The 21,431-nt window shown below is 36.5% G+C and overlaps 1 protein-coding gene across 1 annotated transcript in view; it reads left to right on the top strand.

Moving 5' to 3' along the window:
- The window catches only part of ORC3 (origin recognition complex, subunit 3), a 113,831-nt gene that overhangs the window by 29,927 nt on the left and 62,473 nt on the right, over positions 1–21,431 (top strand). The window contains exons 3-9 of the mRNA XM_006870628.1: positions 2,418–2,515; positions 4,316–4,460; positions 8,701–8,805; positions 13,353–13,501; positions 15,679–15,812; positions 16,849–17,008; positions 18,398–18,511. Coding sequence (XP_006870690.1) covers positions 2,418–2,515; positions 4,316–4,460; positions 8,701–8,805; positions 13,353–13,501; positions 15,679–15,812; positions 16,849–17,008; positions 18,398–18,511 — 905 coding nt within the window. The remainder of the gene's footprint in view (positions 1–2,417; positions 2,516–4,315; positions 4,461–8,700; positions 8,806–13,352; positions 13,502–15,678; positions 15,813–16,848; positions 17,009–18,397; positions 18,512–21,431) is intronic.

Below are 21,431 nucleotides of genomic sequence, written 5' to 3'. Positions count from 1 at the left end.
AAAGAGGAAGCCCTCCAATGAGATGGATTAAAGTGGCAGCATCGATGGACTCAAGTGTGGCAATAGTAGTGAGGTTGGCCCAGGATCGGGCAGTGTTTAGTTCTGCTGTCCATAAGGTCGCTATGGGTCAGTACTGAGTCAGTGGTACCTAACAACAACAACAACAACATTTAAGAGAGAGGGGAAGCACCATCTCTGAATCAACTATGATTAAAAGGACAGATCCTTTACAGGAAAAGATTTCCCATTTTAAATTATCCATTAATATTCAAACTTGGTAGTAGAATGCTAGAAGCTTTTTAGTAAAGTCAAGAGCAAAATATATACTTCCATAATTATTATTTAGTACTATGAAAGTTCTAGCTGGTGCAATATAATAACAAATAATAAATAGGGAGAAATTTGTAGGAAAGTAGATAATTATGAAGAACAGAGGATGTTTATTAAAGGAAGAGACACATTGAGTTTCTGGATGGCAATTTCTTAACATTTTAAAGCTGTTATTTTCCCCCAAATCAAAGTACAGATTTGATATTTTCTTAGTTAAAATATCAACTAATTTTTTTATGTGGCAAAATTATTGTATAATTAATTTGAATGAGTAGCCTAAAATTTTTCTTTTAAAGAAAAACATTGGGTGATGATTAAGGGAAAAACCTGAATATATTCATCATTAAAATGTACTACAAATATTCAATAATTAAAACAGTTTAGGACTGACACAGGACTTGTTAAATGCTGTTGAATTTGTTTCCAAGGAGCAACTCGTGGGTTTGATCCGCCACCTTATGTTTCAAATCAACCTTGCAGTCTAGTGCTTATCCTACAGTGCCACACCAGGATTCCGATACAGGAATAGAATTGGTTTCTTAGTAATTACGAATTGGGCTTCGAACCTCAAGGTTAGCAGTTCAAAACTACCAGCTGTTCCGTGGGAGAATGATGAGGCTTCTGTTCCCGTAAAGATTCACAGACTTGGAAACCCTGTACAGGGTCACTATGAGTCGGAACCGACTCTACGGCACGTAACTACCAACTACCACCAAGGAGAGCAAAAGACAAAATGCGAAATTACTTCCAAGTATAGATGAGCATTTGAGGCTATCTCAAATTAGTGGGAGAAAGGATAGATTATTTATATGTTAGTGTTTTTCAGACTGAAGCTTGTTTGTGTGGCTCATGAAATCAATTTAGAGAGTGATGGTAGTATTTAACAATATATGAGGGGAATTCAAAAAGTTTATGGAAAAATAGAACTAAAAGATCATGGAATTTTCCCGTGAATTTTAGGAGCCCCCTCATATAGAATAGAAAAGAGAATATTTACTTTCTTATGATAACATTTAGTATTGTTTTGTGGTAACTTTTGGTTTTATTTCTGTTATATGTACATGTGTTGGGTTATGATGTATTCTTCAATGTGAGTCGTGATTTCAAAGTTTAAAATCCACTGCCATAAAAAGTTTTGGAACCATTTTGAAAGCATTAAAAAAATACAGACTGTGTAAACACTGGACTAACTTATATCAGTCAAACAAAAGAACAAAATAATAGCAGTAGTAATCATACTTAATAAAGGAGTCAAAGTAAATAATATAGTGTATACTAAATGCATATGCTTTCAACCAAAAATAATGAATAAAAGCTGCTAGGAATTCAGAGTAAATGACAGACATAGCATTTAAGAATTAAAACCATTTTAATAATAAATATATAATTAACATAATAAAAATATCCCACTGCCATGTAGTCAGTTCCGACCTGTTGTTGTTGTCAGGAGCTGTCAAGTCAGAATGGACTCATAGCAACCCCATGCACAGCAGAATGAAACAATGTCTGATCCTGGGCCAACCTCACTACTGCTGCCACACCTGTAGCAACCCTATATAGGGTTTCAGAGACTATAAATCTTTACAGAACAGACTGCCTCATTTTTCTTCTGTGGATCACAGAGAGTTTGAACCACTCTCTTTTGCGATTAGCAGCCCCATGCCTAACACACAATATCACCAGTGCGCCTTAGTAAAAATATGTTGTTGTTATTGTTAAGTTCCATTGAGCCGGTTCTGATTCATAGTGACCCTATGTTGGGTTTCCTGGGTTATAAATCTTTGCAAGGCAGAATGCCCCTCATCTTTTTCCCAAGGAGTGGCTGATGAGCTCAAACCACTTACCTTGTGGTTCACAGCCAGTGCTTATCCTACAAAGACACTGGGTCCCCTGTAAAAAATATATATAAATAAGATTGGCTAAAAAGATACTGATGGTACTTATTTCCAATATATATATTTTTCCATGTATACCCGAAAATAATTCAACTCCATCAGTTATTGTATGACTTTGCACAAAGTTTTCTAACATTTATAATATAAAAATTAATTGTAAAAATTGATTCTCATTTCTTTCTTTGTTTTTAGAGGACTATTTTAATAAAGGGAAAAGTGTATCTGAAGACAGTAAGCTCAGATTTGAAAATTACCAGTTGATATGGCAACAGATGAATTCTGAAACTAAGGTGACTGCTTTTTTTAAATATTCTAACACTTCTCTAATACCACGAGTATTCTCTTTGGTTTTTCTCATCTTCCTTCTCATCAATTTGTAAAAATATTGATAAAATACAGAACATACTTGTTCTAAGTGATGTTGAATCAGTCCCAACTCAGTGAGATTCTGTAAAGGGTTTCCAAGGAATAGCTGATGGGTTTGAACTGTCAACCCTAACGTTACCAGTCCAGTGTGTATCCTACAGTACCACTCCAGGACCCCACAGGTTATGCTGGTCAAACATAATTTATACATTAAACAAAAAAAAAAAGCAACTCAGGTCACAAATATTAAGATAGCTGTAGGTACTGGAATACATGTTTATAGTGATAACTGCTGAGGCCAGGAGACTCACTCACATTTACACAGCCTTTAAATGGTGGCACACTTTAATCATTCAGTTAAATCGGTAAGAAATCCAGCTGTTTCTTAACTCCTTTTCTGGGGTTTTTTTTGCATTCCAATTCAGACATTTTTTCAGCAAATGGTAGTCCTAGGGCTAGTACCTGGAACAGTGTTGTTTGGTCAGCACAGTGTTATATTTTGTTTTGTTCTTTCAGTGATTTTGGGAGCAGTGAGTGTATACTTTCCAGTTTATTGCTACTGCCCATTACTCTTCTTGCAATATACTTAGAGGGTAATTTCAAGGAGAACGAAGGGGAAATTTGTTTATTTTACTGTCTACTCCTCATTCCACGGCATATAACCACCACCACCATCCCCACTCCTCATTCATGTATTCCACATGAACCCAAATTTTTTTGAGTTTGTAGTTTCCAGTTTAGGCCCTCTTCATTTCTTAATGTAGATTATTATATCTTCTTAATTATCATTCTTGTCTATGGTGTCAAACCCACCAGATCTGCCATTAACCCCTGCAGCACCATTGGACAAATGAGAAAAGTGCCCCTTTGAGATAGATGCAGCCCTGTGCCAGGCTACAGGAATCTCCCAGTTCCTTACAATTATAATCTCCCTGATCCTGTGCCATCGGACCTCTACAGCGCTGCTGGAATTACCCGTTCCCATTTTACATGTTTTTTCTTGATCTAAACTAGATATTGTTGAGGCAGATCTGACTTATAGTGACCCTGTGACTCCTGGTGTGGCTCTATATTATAAGCATAGGATTGCTAACCTCAGGTCAACAGGTAAAACCCACCAACTCTCCTCAGAAACCCTTTACAGGGTTGCTATGAGTTGGAACCAGTTCAGTGTCACTTAGCAACATTAGTGTGTTCCACAGGGTTTTCAGTGGCTGAATTTTCAGAAGTAGATTGCCAGTAGTAGTAGGAAATAAGACTGGACAAATAAGCAAAGGGATAAGAGTACTTCCTTCTACAGTATCTCTGAGTTTACTTGAACTTATAGTTTCTCAGTTAACACTCAAGTGTGTTAATGATTGACACCACCTAGGGATTCTTATCCCTTTGCTTATTTGTCCAGTCTCATCTCCTACTGCTTTTCAAGCTCTTTATGCTTTGCCATGCCTTTGGTTCCCTAGAAGTTTAATAATTTTTCCTGTCCTTGCCTCCCCTACTCTTTATTCCTTGAGTAAATAAGAGGAACTCCTCAGTAAGGGAGTTATCTAAGCACTGAAGTATCCATCACAGGAGATCTAAGGAAAAAACATTCAACATCCATCTCATTATATAATCTTTGGAATTGAATCTATGACAGTTTTCTTTCCCAAACCAGAAAAGATGCATTAGACTACTACTATATGATAGTAATTCACAGACTTTTTTTTTTTGTTTTTTTTTTGTAGCAAATGCAAGAAGAATTAAATAAAAATCTGTTTGACAGTCTAATTGAATTTCTACAAAAGTCTCATTCTGGATTCCAGACGGATTCAAGAGACTGGAGCTGCCAAATAAAACTCAGAGAAATTCCCACTGCTGCTCTTGTTCTAGGTATGTGTGTGCCTATGCATGTTATGTTTTGTTTTTTGATGCTGATGGTTGTTTTGTTGTTGAGAATAGTTAAGAATAACCTGTTCTGATCTATGGGATTAAACCAGTTATAGGTTTGGTTTTTTTTAATACTATCAAAATTGATGAAAGTTCTTAATTCTGATCATACTATTTATAAATTAAAAGAAATTGATCCAGGATTAGTTATTACTATTCCCAATTTTTCTTAATGTTCAGAAAAATGATGGGGAAATATGTTTGTTTCTGGTTCTCTTTAATTCCTTAGGTAATGCATGAGATATATGAGATCAGATTTGGTAATAAAGAAATCACCAATGTGTTAGTAGAATGCATATTTTTCCCATTTTTTGGTTGTAACTCCAGTGGAATTACTTTGACCTCAATTTTATTTTTCCATACTTGTTTTTAAATCTCTGGACCATTTTATTGAATTAACATTAATTGCTTTAAAAGGGATTTGGATAAATTGTATAGAAATTGCTTTGAAATGGCAGGTTTTTTAATTTCTCAGGTACTTAAATAGCTGTTATTAATATTCCATCTTGATCATGCATTTGAATTACAAACTAATGAAAACTTTTTTTAATATTAGTAGATTCTCTCCATCTTTTAAAAATGGAAGTTGAATCTATATGGATTGCAGACATACTCTTCACTTCCCATTTGTCCCTACTTTATTTAGGGACATATTGTCAGGAGGGACCAGTCTTTGGAGAAGGATATCATGTTTGGTAGGGTGGAGGGTCAGAGAAAAAGAAGAAGATCCCCAGCAACATGGATTGGCAAAGTGGCAGCATCAGTGGGCTCAAGCGTGGCAACGATAGTGAGGTTGGCCCAGGATTGATCAGTGGTTTGTTCTGCTGTGCATAAGGTCGCTATGAGTTGGTACCGACTCAATGGCATCTAACAACAACAACATACTAGCGGGCTCTGAGATAATAAACTAATTCTATTTTCATACCATTTCTAATACTGTTCATTACTTAAATCTTATCCCTGATACTCAGAGCAAAACTTCTCCAACTTTAATGTACCTACAAATAACCTAAGGATCTTGTTAAAATGCAGATTTTCATTAATGGGTCTGAAATTCTGTTTTTCTAATAAACTGAGTTGAATCTTATATTGCTGGACCTAGGGCCACATTTTGAGCACAAGACTCAAAGGCGATTTTTATGTTATAATCTACTTTTAGAAGGTATGACAGCCTGCCATCTATTTTCAAAATCCCCTTTCATTCATGGATGAGAATAAGAGACCCAGTGATGGCTGGCTTATACTTTTGGGTGCTTTGTTTCTCTACCATTAAGTTACATTGAGGGATGGCCTGATAAGTGGTTGTGGAAGCACTGTTGGTATAAGAGTTATTTTTATCTGCCATCGCATTGGTTTCAACTCATAGTGGCCCTGTATAGAGTTTCCGAGGCTTTAAATTTTTACAGGAGCAGAAAACCTCATTTTTCTTCCACAGAGGGGCTGGTGGGCTATAACCACAGACTTTGTGGTTCAGAGTCCAGTGCTTATCATATAAAGCCACCACATTCCCATAGTATGAGAGCGACAGGTAGCATTTTCTAAAGAAAGTTTAAATTCCTGTCCTGCCTACTGCAAAATGGAGAAGAGACTTAAGGAGAGTATCTTGCAGGTCAAAGACATAAGTTGTCTTGTTTGTAATATACAAGCCCATTATTTTAAGGAACTTAAGGTTAAATAACATAAAAAGTCAGTGAAAAAAACAAAATAAGCCTAGTTTTGTACTGAACTCCCAAGTTTGCTCAGAGCTGCAGCATTATAATCACAGACCATAATTCATACTAGGAATATAGTTTTGGTAGTATTTTTTTTAAAAAAGGTCTGTACTCAAACAAATGTATAAGCACAGTTGCATATGATCTACTTGCAGAAAGATACATGTCTTTTTTAAAAAAATACCCTGTCAGCATTTTTATTTGTTGACTCTCCTGAAAAAAATAATAAAGTTGCTTATTGCTGGTATAGATGTTTCAGAACCAGCTGTCTTTCTTTTAATCAATGGAATTTTACAGTAACAAGTCTTAAGGAGTTTGAAGATGTCTGCTGCTTGGCACCTGCCTAAATATCAAAGGACATTGTAGAAGAAGCCACTTTAGAAAAGATACCAGTTAGTAGAACCATTTCCAAAGTAGTGGGAAAATGTATGCAGAGCACTAAAACTCTTGAGTTGTGGCCATGAGAACCATGAGTTTGGTAAATACCAATAGGATCCATAATGTGTTAATATGTTTTTAGACTCTTCTATATTTATGCAGTACATTTTGTAGTCCTAGTGTGGTGCTGTAGCATAAGCACTAGTCTGTGACCTAGAAGGTCAGTAGTTCAAACTCTCCAGTTGTTCCTCAGAAACCTTCTATAAGGTCCCTCTAAGTCAGAACTAACTTGATGGCACAGTAGCAACAAAAACACAACAAATTCTTGATTTTTGTTATTAATCTTCTCTTTAAAATATCTTTATTGTCATTTTGTACCATCAAGTCAGTTTGAACTCATAATGACCCTGTATAGTGTTTTCACGGAGCAGCCGCTGGGTTTGAACCACCAGCCTTGTGATTAGCAGTCCTGTGCTTATCCTACAGTGCTACATGAGGATCCATTAAAATAGCTAATTAGTTTCCCTGGCATACCATTATAAAATAGACACTTGAGGGGTAGAAGGAGGAATAGCCAGAACTGTCACCATAGAAAGCTTCTAAATCTGTCTTCTGCCTATAACTGATTGGAATATCTAAAATGGGGCTACAACATGCCCAGTGAAGGAGCTTCCTGTGGAGCTTCTGCATTACATAAGACCATAGGTGGAATCTTGAACAGCATCCAGAATCGTCTAAGGTGGGAATTTTCCACTTGAAAGGACAAGCAGACCAGCCTGGAGTGGTTGGAAGAACAGAAGATATTTCTTGAAAGAAAGACCTACAGGAAAAATACAAAACAATAATGGCAGTCCGACTGATGACTACAAGAACAAGCAGGTTGCTTGCCCAGGAGACATCAAGGCAAATGGTCAGGTCCCCTCAAGGCAAACCCCCTTCCAAGACTAAGACTCAATGGGAATACACGAGGAGACATGCGCTCTTATTGGTGACCATGTTGGTTACCGATAAGGGGAAGTGAGGAAAAAACAGCAATGAAGCTGCGAGCTAAGCCCTACAATGTTCAATAGACTCCTGTGAACCCGGGTGGAGACCTGGTTGGCCAACAGTGTGGCAAGACCTGGGGACTCTTGGGGCCAGAGTCAGTGACATAGCCACAGAGGACTAGAGCGGAGAGTAAAGCATCTAGCATAAGAACACCCACACTTGCAGATAATACCCACTTGACCTGGCTTTAATGACTGAATGATCAGAGCTCAACTAGAAGAAGAAAGAAGAGGAAAAAATGAGTAATCTGATACAGCTTGATGAACTTGTCCTACACATATGGATGCAGTAGTTCAAAAGAGGAAACAAATCTTTATAGCAAGGATCATTCCCACCCCCTTCATACACAGAGTAGACAGGGATGGGCAACTTGGACATTGGCTATCCAAAATCGGGGGGCTACAAAGGCAAGAAGTGACTGGTTGACAAGCTTTCAAGAGGGAACCTGGATCCAGAGGGCGAAGAGGAAGGTAGAATCTCCACTGTGTAGTATCCAGTCTATCTGGGCGGGGCTGATGAAAGGAGATGGGGATAGGTCTCTTATAATACAATAGTGAATAATTGTTATCAGGACTGACTGTGAGGGTTGGAAATATAAAGGTAGACGTTTTGTAGTAAAAGGAGGGGAGTGATTGACTTGGCAGTTCAGGACCAGAAGTCTCTGGGACCATCAAGGGAGAAGAACGAAGAGTGGGACCCTACCCAGAGAAGCAGTGACGCCAGAGATGGAGGCAGAGACAATGACATGGAGAGATGGCGAGCGTGGGGACTCTAGACCCAGAGATGGGGAGGGGATGTGTGCTCATGATTAGGGGGCTAGGCTTTCATGGAGGGGATTGTAACCATGGTAGTGAAACGATATATGATAGAATGAGTGTAATGCTAATGTTCTCCCATGTAAACTATCACATAATTCACAATAAAACATTTTTAAAAAGTTAAAATTTAAAATAATCTTCTTGGTAATTTACTTGACATATTAAAAAGCTGATTGTTAAATTATTATGAATAAAATGATGATTAAATATTGATTTATTATCCCATAGGTGTCAATGTAACAGATCATGAGTTAACTTTCCGAAGTCTAACAGAGACCCTTCAGAAAAACATCACACCATATGTAATTTCACTGCAAGCTAAAGATTGTCCAGGTAAAGAATAAATGCCTTAATGACCTTGAAGAAATGTTACAAATCTCTCTCTCTCTCTAGCTTTTTAAAAATCTCTTTTTATTTGTGAGAAGAAGACAGTGTTACATTTTTTCCAGAGGAAGGTTTAGTACCGCCCAGAGTAATTCAGACTGTTGCAGGACTCTTTGCCACCTTTTGCTTCCTTTATTCACTGAGTAGTGCAGACATTTAAATATGTATTCCTTAATCTAATGAAATTTAGTACTTAGAAATGTTTGGAATAGGGAGATAAGAATTAGGAAATAAGAAACTTTCATTTAGCCTGACATAAAAATAAACTATATTGGCTCACATTTGTAGTCCCAAATCATATTGCCCTAATGTGAAAGATCACTGTATTAAAAAATAGTCCATTGGCAGAGCTAATATAAAGCCATCAAATCACAAAGGATGTAGACACTAATATAGGTAGTCCCTGACTTACATCAGGGCTCCCTTCTGACAACTCCATTGTAAGTCGGTTCTGATATAACTTCTTTTTTTTCCAGTTTTCTTTATTATTGCCTGTTATTATCAGTATCTGTATAATCCCAGTACTTGAACATCTGGGAGTGAATGTCTGAGAATGATAACACTAGCAAATTCTGTACTGTAACACTGTATATAGTACAAATTACAAACAATAAGATTTACAAAACAAAATCTAAAACAAATGGTTGTTAATATGGTTTATTGTAACTAAATGTGTCGTAAATTGGGGATTACCTGTAGGGTAAAAATGTGTTTGCATTGGGACTGACATAAGATCTTTATGTGCTTATATTACTTTCATATTCATAAATGATTGGAATTAAGTAAAAACCCTTAGGACTTCTTCAAAAATGATTATAAGGAAAAAATAAAGGTGACTATAAAAAAGGTTTATAATCAGTAGAATAATTTATGGAAGTAATACCTTTTTTTGGTTTGTTTTGTCTTTTAATTTTTTATTGTGAATCGAGTGAACAAGATCATCAGCTTTACTCTCAAGCAATCATACAGTTTGTTTCATCTCAATGATTACACTCCCCTCCCATTAACAACAGTTATCTTGCTTTTATCCTGTGATGTAAAAATCGTATTTTTCACAAATGAACAAAGCAAAATATTTGATGTACATATACCACACAGAAAATATATATGTCCAGAGAACATATTTTGTAATCCAGCCTCCTTTCCACAGGCACATAGCCTTCGTCAGTCCATGGGCCTAGAGTCCTTAGCTTCTCTGTCTCTCTATGCCATCGCCTCTGCCCACTGTCTCTGCTATCACTGGTTTTCTGCATAGTACCTCACACTCCATTCATGCTCTTCTTTCTTGATAGTACTCGGTTCCTCTGTTCTTGAAATGAAAGATTATTCCTCTAGTTACACATCAAATGAAACGTTGCACATCTTCTACAAGTACAATTGTGACAATTGTGACTAATTCTGCTAGCAGTCTGGCCATTCTGGTTTCCAGGGAGCACACTGGCTGCACTTCTTCCAGTACAAATCAGTTTGTTCTTTTGGCAGCCCAGGGTACTTTCAATATTCTCCTCCAACACCATAACACAAATGCATTAATTCTTCTACTGTCTTCCTTATTCACTGTCCAACTTTTGCATGCATATGAGAGTATTGAAAATAACCATGACCTCGGTCAGGCGCATCTTAATCCTCAAACAGACATCTTTGATCTTGAAGACTTTAAAGAGGTTTTATGCAGCAGATTTGCCTTATTCATTACATCATTTGACTTCTTGAATGCTACTTCCATGAGTGTTGAAGGTTGTTCCAAGCAATATGAAGTCTTTGACAACTTCAGTCTTGTCTCCACTTATATGGATGTTGTTTATTGTCCTGTGGTGAGGACTTTTGTTTTCTTTAAATTGAGATGTAGCGCTACGGAAGGGTTTGGCCTTTGTCTTCTTCAGTACTTTAAGTCCTCTTAGCTTTTAGCAAGCAAGAATGTATTGTTTATATATCACAGGTTGTTAGTGAGTCTTCCTCCAATCCTGATGCCACATTTTTCATCATATAACCCAGCTTCTTGGATTATTTGCTCAGCATACAGGTTGAACAATTATGGTGAAAGGCCATATCTTCCAACTACTGGTCCTTCTTTGTTTCCCACCTTTGGTGAAAGAATAAAACCCTGGTACACACCTTTCCTAATTTTAATCCATTCAGTGTTCCCTTGTTCTGTTCGAACAACTGCCTTTTGGTCTGTGTATAGGTTCATCATGAGTACAATAAGTATTCTGGAATACTCACACTTAGCAATGTTTTCCATAGTTTGTTATGATCCATACAATCGAGAGCCTTTGCATAGTCAGTAAAGCACAAGTAAACATCTTTCTGTGTTCCATGGTTTCAGCCAAGATCCATCTGACATCAGCAGTGATATGCCTTGTTCCACGTCCTCTTAATCTGACTGGAACCTCTGGATGTTCTCTGTCAGTATATGGTTACAGCCATTTTTTTATTACCATTAGTAAAACTGCTCACATGAGATCTCAATGATACTGTCCGATGATTTCTGTATTCCATTGGGTACAAATACGGATCCCTTCCAATCAGTTGGCCAGGTAGTTGTCTTCCAAATTTCTTGACATAGATGAGTTGAGCGACTCCAGTGCCGCATCAGTTTGTATTCCATCTATTGTCCAGTGCCTTGTTTTTTGTCAGTTCCTTCCATCCACCTTGGACTTCTTCCTTCAGGATCGTTGGCTCTTGATCATATGCTCCCTCTTCAAATGGTTGAATATCGACCATTTTTTTTTTGGTACAGTGACTCTGTATTCTTTCCATCTTCTTTTGATGCTTTCTGCATCATTCAATAATTTGTCAATACCGCAAGTTGAGGCTTGAATTTTTTTCTTCAGTTCCCTCAGCTTGAGAAATGCTGAGCATGTTCTTCTCTTTTGGTTTTCAAACTCCAAGTCTTTGAACATTTCATTATAATATCTGACTTTGTCTTCTTGAGCTGACCCTTGAAATTTTCTGTTCAGCTCTTGTACCTCCTCACTTCCATTTGCTTTAGCATCTCTATGCTGGAGAGCAAGTTTTAGAGTCTCTACTGGCATCCATTTTGGTCTTTTCCTTCTTTCTTGTCTTCTTAATGACCTTTTGCTTTCTTTTTTATGATGTTCTTGATGTGATCCCACAACTCTTTGGACCTTCCACTTTAATGTCTAATGCATCAAATCTATTCTTCAGATGATCTCTAAATTCAGATGTGATATATCCAAGGTCATATTTTGTCTTTTGTGGACTTATTTTAATTTTCTTTTGCTTCAGCCTGAATATGTATATGAGCAATTGATGGTCTGTTCCACAGTCTGCCCCTGGCATTATTTTTGACTGATGACTTGGAGCTTTTCCACTGTCCCTTTCCATGATGTAGTCAGTTTGATTTCTGTGTTTCCATCTGATGAGGTCTGTGTATATAGTCATCTTTTAGGTTGTTTAAAAAAGGTATTTGTAAGAAAGAAGTAATTGGTTTTGTAAAATTCTATCTTGTGATATCCAGCATCATTTCTATCACCAAAGCCATATTTTCCAACTAGTGATCCTTCCTCTTTGTTTCCAACCTTTGCATTCCAATTGCCAGTTATTATCAATAATTTCATCATCACTGGCTTTAGTGGTTAGTGCGTAAATTTGAATGTTAGTATTAACTGGTCTTCCTTTTAGGTGTGTAGTTGTACTTCATGACTGGTCTTGATATGTTCTTGTTGATGATGAATGCGATCTATTCCTATTCAACTTATCATTCCCAGCATAGTAAACCATATGATTGTCAGATTCAACAAAGATAAAGTAGTCCATATGAGCTCACTAATGCCTAGGAGTTCAATGTTTATGCATTCCATTTCACTTTTGACAATTTCCAATGTTCCTAGATTCATACTTTGTACATTTCATGCTCTGATTATTAATGGATGTTTACAGCTGTTTCTTTTCATTTTGAGTTGTTCCCCATCAACAAATGAAGGTCCCCTAGAGTTTTACCCCATTCCCTTCACATCATGGTTAACTCTTCTTTGAGGAGGCAGCTCTTCCCCAGTCGCATTTTGAATGCCTTTCAACGTGAGGGGTGCATCTTCCGGCACTATATCTGACAATATTTTGGTGCTCCTCATCATGTTTCAGTATTCAGTAATCTTGTGCTGACAGTGTTCCACTGCTATTCATAATGTTTTCAGTGACTAAATACTCACAAGTGGTCCATCTCTCCTTCTTCCTATGTGTCTTTGTCTGGAAGCTCAGCTGAAACCTGGCCACTTTGGGTGACCCTGCTAGCATTTAAAATACCCGTGGCATTGCTTCCAGAATCACAGCAACACGCAAGCCTCCACAGTATGACAAACTGACAGACCACTGTTGGGGTTGAGTATTAATTAATGTTAATTTTTATGTCAGTTATTTTGATGTAGCTGTAGAAAATCATTCTACTCAAATAAGTGATGTGCAGTCAAGAAGTTTCAGGGGCTTCAGCTATGTTTTAAGAGGCAATAAGCTTGCTTTCTTCTTATATTATGCAGATATAAAGCATTTTTTGCAAAAGCTGTTTTCACAGTTGGTAGACTGTTGTACAGATGTGAAATCCAAAGAGGAGTGTATTCAGTTCACCCAGAAAATGACATACTGTTCAATGGATTTCCTTTCCAGATGGTATATGAATGTCACACAGGTAAATGTAAACTGACAATTTTCTCCTGTGAAATTAGCATATCATTGAAGATACTGTAAATTATGTTAGACACAAAGCAAAAACCAAGCCTGTTTCCATGTAGTCGATTCTAACTCATAATGACCCGATATAGGGTTTCCAAAGCTATAAATCTTTATAGGAGCAGAAAGCCCTATTACTCTCCTGTGTAGTTGCTGATGGGTATGAACTCTGCTGACAGCAGTCCGGTGTTGATGCTACAGCATCACCAGAGCTACTTATATTAGACATGGTGGTGGTGTTTGAGGGTTATGTGCCATGTAGTTGTTCCACCTCATAGCCACCCTGTGTAGTGTTTCCAAGGCTTTAAGTCTTTACGGGAGCAGAAAACCCCATCTTTCTCCCACAGATCGGCTGGTAGTTTCGAACTGCTAACCTTGAGGTTAGCAGCTCAACTCATAACCACTATGCTACCAGAGCTCCTATATTAAACATGTTAAGTGCCATCAGGTTGGTTCCGACCCATAGTGACCCCATATAGGTTTTCCAAAGATAGTACTATTTTATCCCAAGAAAAATATCCTAATGCAGTACCAACTGTTCATTTAGTGGTAGCTACATATTTTTCCTTACATTTGTTGTTGTTAAGTACCGTGGAGTTGGTTCCAACTCACCAACTCATAGTGACCCTGCACAGGGTTTCTGAGGCTGTAAATCTTTGTTGTTGTTGTTGCTATGTGCCATGGAGTCCGTTCCGACTCATAGCGACCCTACACAGGGTTTCCAAGGCTGTAAATCTTTACGGGAGCAGACCACCTCATCTTTCTCCCACGGAACCGCTGGTAGTTTCGAACTGCTGACCGTGCGGCTCGCAGCCTGATTCGTAACCACTACGCTATCAGAGCTCCTTGTTTGTAGTGGAGTTTAAAAGTGTTCTTTTATTAGCATGCAGTGTAATTCCTAGGAAGTTCTGTGGATTTTACAAAGATGTTGTACGTGTGTGAAAGTGTCATATAAATGGCAAAAATAGCATCAGAAGTTCTGTTTTAAATTTGCTGTTACAGTGACTACCATTTTAACACATTATATCATATTTCCTTTTGTGCAGTAGAATCATGTTGCCGGTACCCACTGTCAAGTTAGTCCTGTTTTGTGGAGTTGGTTTTTTTAATCTAACATGATTTATGCTTGGAGGTCTCTGGGAATAAATGCTTTGTAAATAAAGTGTGTGTCAAAGAAGCAAATGAAGTTCCATGCTACTATGACAGTTTCTGGTGAAAGTTGAATGCTTTCAGCACCATAAAGCCACAATCTTGATTAGCCAGACAGTATGGGGAAAATATTATTACGATATCTTTTTTATCAGAATTTTTGTCAGCATAAGTGAGATTTCTTGAAAATGTCCCTGATAACTTTATATTGAAATTCACTAAATCTATTGCTTACTTTTTATTGTTGTTAAGTACTGTTGAGCAATGTCTTAATTTGATCCACAATTTAGATTTTCTTTAAATCAACTGCTATTTGTAATTTGTGTCAGGCATCTTTAATAGATTGTGATCAACTAGATGATATTAAAAGGAGATCTGGTAGCATAATGGTTACAAGTTGTCCTGCTAACCTCAATGTCAGCAGTTCCGCAGGAGAAAGATGAGGCTTTCTGTTCCCGTAAAGATTTACAGCCTCGGAAACCCTATGCATGGTCACCATGAGTCAGAACTGACTCCAAGACACACCACCACCAGATGATATTTAAGGTTCTTTCCAAACTTGAAATCTCAGAGTAACAGAATGGCAACTAGTATTATTCATTGTGCTTTTGTATTAAAAATACTGGTTCTCAATCTAAAGTAAAGCAAGCTATAGTATTCTGTCAACAAAAAAAATCTGTTTTGTAGAAGATTTTCTCTTCTCCCTATGTTTTTCCTGTCATTTTCTCAGACAGTAGAAAATATAAATATTTCATATAAGTTATAGATTTTTGTTGAACTATTTCTTCTTGGTTATTACTCCCATGTCAGACACTGACAAATTCTTCTCATAGCTATTGAATTAAGTTTCTATTTATTATGTGGGAGAAATAAAATAAATTACTATGAACTGCAGAGGGAGAGATCTATAAACCTGTGGTATGATAGCATTGCTTGCTGGGTGGTAAGACTTATTTTTAACTCCTCCTTTCCTTATTGACTTCACAGAAGACAGACTCAAAATTGCCAGGCAATAAAAGGACTTCGTGTAGTCAGTGGCAATCTCCTCCTGTTGTGCTTATCTTGAAGGATTTGGAAAGTTTCACCACAAAAATTCTTCAAGACTTCATAGTTATCAGCAGGTAGATGGTGTGTTACCTGACTTGTCTGCTAAAATCCTCTTTTTATTAAGAAGACATTTCTTTTAACTTAAAAAACAACTACCACCATTTTCAGAGTAAATGGATAATGAGTTAATCTTCATTTTATTACCAGTTGAGTAGAAACAGAAGCAATTTTAAGTTCTTAATGTCCAAAGACCTTCTTTCTAATTTTTCATTTTGCTTTTTGGCCCAAAAATGAGAATCGAAAGACAAAGGGCAGCCAGTTTCTAATTAGCATGGTAAGGCAATGTGTGTTAATTGTATGAGTTTATCTCATGCACTAAGGTTTCAGTCTTGCCTGTCCATTAAATGGGTAAACTGCTCTAGATTGAAATATATTTGTTTTAGCTATTATTTCTTTTATATGTGTATACCCTTACAGATTGAGTCTTAGAGAAAAATTTTCTAACTCTCAGCTATTGTAGCTGGTTGACATGATATGGTATCTGTTATAAGTCTCCATGTTGCTGTTAAGTGCCATCGAGTTGGTTCTGACTCATATTGACCCTATATAGGGTTTTCAAGGAGCAGCTGGTAAGTTTGAACTGCCAACCTAGTGATTCAAATTTTCCTTACTGTCCAATGCTTCATCTCACAGCGTGACATAAGTAGAAAACATTACCTTGAAAATTATTTAGTGTCATTTTAATGGGCGCAGAGCATGGGCTGAAAATAAGGCTTGAACGAGAGGTCAAAATATATGGTATCTAATATCTTAAGGTTGTAATGCCATGGGGAAGGCTCCTGATCTCTCTTTACTTCTCTGTTATTATTTATAAAATGAGATAATGCATTAAGATTGATTTCAGAGCTAGAGTGTCTGGTAACACCTATTTCTGTGTTACTTTAGCTGAGGAAAATGCATGACCTGGAAAATTTTAGCATTTGTAATGATGCTTCTTATAAAGCTGCTTATAAAGTAGTTATTAAAGTAAATTATCTTATTTTAAAATATAATTTGTTGAAATGTATTTGCTAAAGAAATTCTGCTTTTGTGTGTTCCTTTGAATACTAGTCAACATCTGCATGAATTTCCACTAATACTCATTTTTGGAATTGCCACATCTCCTATTATCATACACCGGTTGCTTCCTCATGCTGTATCATCACTATTATGTATAGAACTGTTCCAATCTTTGTCTTGCAAGGAGCACCTGACTACAATACTTGATAAGGTAAAAAGGAAAAATTTTACCAGTGACAAAGGATTAAAAGAAAATTGCCAAGAATAGGTTGTAAATATAAATATTGATAAACCTCTACATATTTCAGAGGAGTATTATATTTAACATTTCTTCACGTATTTTGATTGTTTTTGTATCATTTTCATACTGGTATAGTTCTGTCTTTTCAGACAAAATATAAGCATTATGAAAGGAATAATTTATATGTGTGTGTATATTTATATATATTAGGAGGCTTCCCAAAGTTCATGAGAAAATTCCATTTTTCCATGAACTTTTTGAAGCTCCATTATATACCATTGTTGTTGTTGGTAATTGCTATTGAGTTGGTTCTGACTCATAGTGACCCTATATAGGGTTTCTGAGGAGTGACTGGTGGGTTTGATTGCCGGCCTTGCAAATAGACATCCAATTTTGATCCTGCAGCACCACACCATGGCGCTTTGTCAACAGAAAAAATGTAGGTTTTTTAAATATTTACAGAATTTGTAGTAATCATAATAATGTTTTGAATTGCATTTTACATAAATGACTTACATATTGCATTTTACATAAATGAATTTTTACATAAATTCCCAGACCTTAGCTACTATATTTAATGATTTTATCCAGGTAGAAATATGATTTTTTTTTGGTTTTGACCTTCCACACACTGTTGTTGTACTCAGATGCTTGCCTGATGCAAACTAGTGACAAACTGTCACTTATTTATTAGTCAATTCTGCATACATTTTCCCTAAAAATATGGCACCCATCTGATTCACTGGCACTTTAGGACATTTTTCCAGCTACAATATTTGTAACTGCTTTGTGGTGGCAGATTCAGTTGCTTTCGGTGACTATGCTTCTCTTTATTCTTAAAGAAGCCTGTGTGACTTCGTTTTCAGATGTTAAATTTTCATTATGGGCCATGGAAAATTAACTGAATGATACAAATGAGACATCTGTTAATTTTATTGTATTCCTCATTCCATAGTATATAATGTGTTACTCTCCATTAATTTGCACCATTAAGAATGAAAAAGAAATTGTATCTGATAACAAAAATTGCCAAACACTGCAGCTTCTTCATTGACTTTTTGTGAGTGAAAGAGAATTATACTTACAGGCAATACTTTTAAAATTTTAGGAGTTGGGTGGAAGATAATGGCCACATCTTTGGTTCTAAAGATGTATTAGGAATAGTTTCTTTTGGATTGTTGTTAGTGTTGTATAAGTTTATTTAAGAATTGGTTGATATCTTACCTTAAAAAAAAAACAAACTAGCTACTATTTCAGCTTTCATAGTGACTGTGTCTAATACCATTCTTTGCCTTATTATTTATATTCCATATTTATAACAAGTATATTTCTGTCCCCCTCTCCCTTTATATCTTTCAGCTACTTCTTACAACTCAGTTTCCCTTTAAACTAAGTGGAAAAGTATTACAGGTTCTAACCAACATCTTTTTGTATCATGATTTCTCAATTCACAATTTTATAAAAGGACTTCAGGTAAGAAGCACTAATGAGTTTTTAAATTATCTGGCTGATTCCAAGTAATTTGTATGCTTTTTTCAGTCTGATTATTTAGTCTGGTATTTAAGGCCTTTTAAATGGTAATAACTGAGATAAATAAATTCAAGTTGTATTTTTCACCATTTTTTGGTTACCTTACAGCAAAATATAGTGTACATATTAATTGGGATGCCAATAGTAAGGAACAAAAACAGTTCATTCCACTGATTTGTAACCATTTTGAGACTGGAGAGAGAGAATCTGATGAAAGCTTTTGGACTTCCTACCTAAAAAATTGTATACATTGAAAGCCAGCAAACTTTTTCTGTAAACAGTCAGATCTGTTAAAAAAAAAAAAACATTTTTGGCTTTGCAGGCTGCATATGGCTTCTTGTATCTTTCTTTGTTTTTTTTTTTTAATTTTATTTTGGTTTGTGTTTTCAATAACCCTTTAAAGACAAAGATCATTCTTAGTTCCTAAGCTGTACCAACACAGGCTGTGAGCCATAGTTTGCTGACCTCTGCACAGATGTATATGTGTGTTTATATTTATGTTTATATACTTGAATATATTTTTACCAGGATTTTATAATTGCAAATGCCAATTCATGGAAATAGTGTCAAAACATCTGCTCTAATATAAAAAATAAAAGAGAGAAAAAAACCTTATTCTCCAGTTGTTTAAAAGTTAGTATTTCCTTTTCATGGCAAAGTATAATCATTGTGAACACATGACAGTTGTCAAGTTCATTAAAATTAGCTTATTTTAGTAGTTAGTGTGATATGATAATAACTCACTACAAGTTTGTGTAGTGCCTTGGAAATTATAAACTATTACTCATGTATTCTTCCTCTGTATAACACACTGTAGTTCTTTCAGGTAACTCATATATATCTATTCTCCCTGCCCCCCACCCCCCCACACACACACTTTGACTCTTTTTTTAAAACTAATCAGTATGTGAAATGAAAGATAAATATAATTTACATTATATGCTATGTAATATGACTTATATGTTACATATGATAGTTGTGTCCTGTGGAATCAGTGTTGCCTCATAGCGACCCTGTATAGGGTTTTCCGAGGCTCTAAATAATTACAGGAGCAAAAAAGCCTCCTCTTTCTCCCACAGAGTGACTGGTAGACTCAAATTGCTGACCTTGCCATTAGCAGCCCAGCTCGTAATTCACTACACTACGTGTCATACATTGTTGTTGTTGTCAGTTGTTGGTGTCAAGTTGGTTCCAGTTCATAGCAACCCTGTATAGGGTTTCCGAGGAGTGGCTGGTGGATTGTAGTTCAAATCAAACTTACGGTCCAGTGCCTATCCTAGAGCTCCATATGTAGTCTGTATTAAATAATATATACATATTTAACTCAATTTAACAATTCTAACAGCACAAGTTATATTGAGGGAAACAGGGGCTTCAAAAAGTAACTACAAAAATTTTATTCTTTTTGTTCTTTAATTTTTTATTTTTTATTGAGTGAAAGTTTATAGTCAAGCTCATCAGTTTTACATTAAAAAAAACATTCACTTTGTTTCATTGTGTGAAGGTTTACAGACAAGATAATCAGTTTTACATTGAACACATCATACACTTAGTTTCATCTCATAAGTTTGGGTTTTGTTCCACATTTTCTCACACTCTCTTTGGGACCTTCTAATGTGATGATCCCTTTCAGAGCAATTGTTACTGGTAGCCGAGCACCATCTAGTTCTGGTCTCAGAACCATGGAAACATACAAGTTCCATTTGTCCATTGGACTAATTAATTCCAAGCACCTTTACATGCTTTAATAGTCCATTGGGCTAATTAATTCCAAGCATAGAGTCCTGGTATGGCACTGGGGGATAATGTGCTAGGCTATAACGTCAGTTTGAACTGCAAGGTTGGTGGTTCAAGCACACCAGACACTCATCAGAAACCCTATATAGGATCGCTTTGAGTTAGAACCAACTCAGTGGCACTTAACAACAACAACCTTCAGTTCTCACCACTTGTCTTTCTTCTGCACATGGAGAGACCAATAGTTGCGCTTTAGAATACTACTCATGGGCTTTTAAGTTCCCAGTTGCTGCTCACCAAATTGAGATGTACAAAATTGTCTTTGTGGACTATGTTATGCCAGTTGAAACTATAGTTGTCAGCTCCCAGACCCAGTAACTCAGTGCCTCAAGAAGTTTTCATCATTTTGCTGCTGTATGCTTGGCCACATTTATAGTTGTATTTGCAGCAAAGATAAAGATATATGTACATATATCCTCTTTCAAACTCATGTATTTGTAGGTATATTTCCACTCTTCCTCTTATACCTGTTCTGCCTGTGTATCTGTCCATGTTCTATACACAGAACACTTGTTCCAGGTTATGTAAAAAGCACTGTTGACCTCTATCCCTTTAACCTTTGCATACCTCCCTGTGTCTTCCCCTGTCTTTGTTGATCTGTCAGCCTCCTGCTTGTGTATTGACCACCCTGTTACCCAAGGTAACATGTTTCTACACTCTAGCCAGTGAATTATTCTCCTTACCCTTGGTAATCATTAAAACTGTTTTCTCTCAATATGAAAACCTTTTCTTCAGTTTTTATAAGTCTGGTCTCATGGAATATTTTCCCTTTTGTGATTGACTAGTTTCACTCAACATGTCCTCCAGGCTCATCCATGTTATCAGGTGTTGCACAGATTCATTGTTAGTCTCTAGCATTGCACACTATTCCATTGTGTGTATTTACCAAAGTGTGTTTATCCATTCCTCCATTGTTGGGCATTTAGGCTATCTCCATGTTTTGTCTGTTGTTAATAGTGCTGTGATGAACATCATTGTGCATAGATCTACTTGTGTCGTGGCTCTTATTTCTTGTGCATATATAGCTAATACAGGGACTGCTGGGCCACATGCTACTTCTTTTTCA

This window comes from Chrysochloris asiatica, unplaced genomic scaffold (genome assembly GCF_000296735.1).
Source record: "Chrysochloris asiatica unplaced genomic scaffold, ChrAsi1.0 scaffold00146, whole genome shotgun sequence".
NCBI lineage: Eukaryota > Metazoa > Chordata > Mammalia > Afrosoricida > Chrysochloridae > Chrysochloris > Chrysochloris asiatica.
Note: the sequence above shows the minus strand (reverse complement) of the source record. Positions and strands in the feature narration are given on the sequence as shown.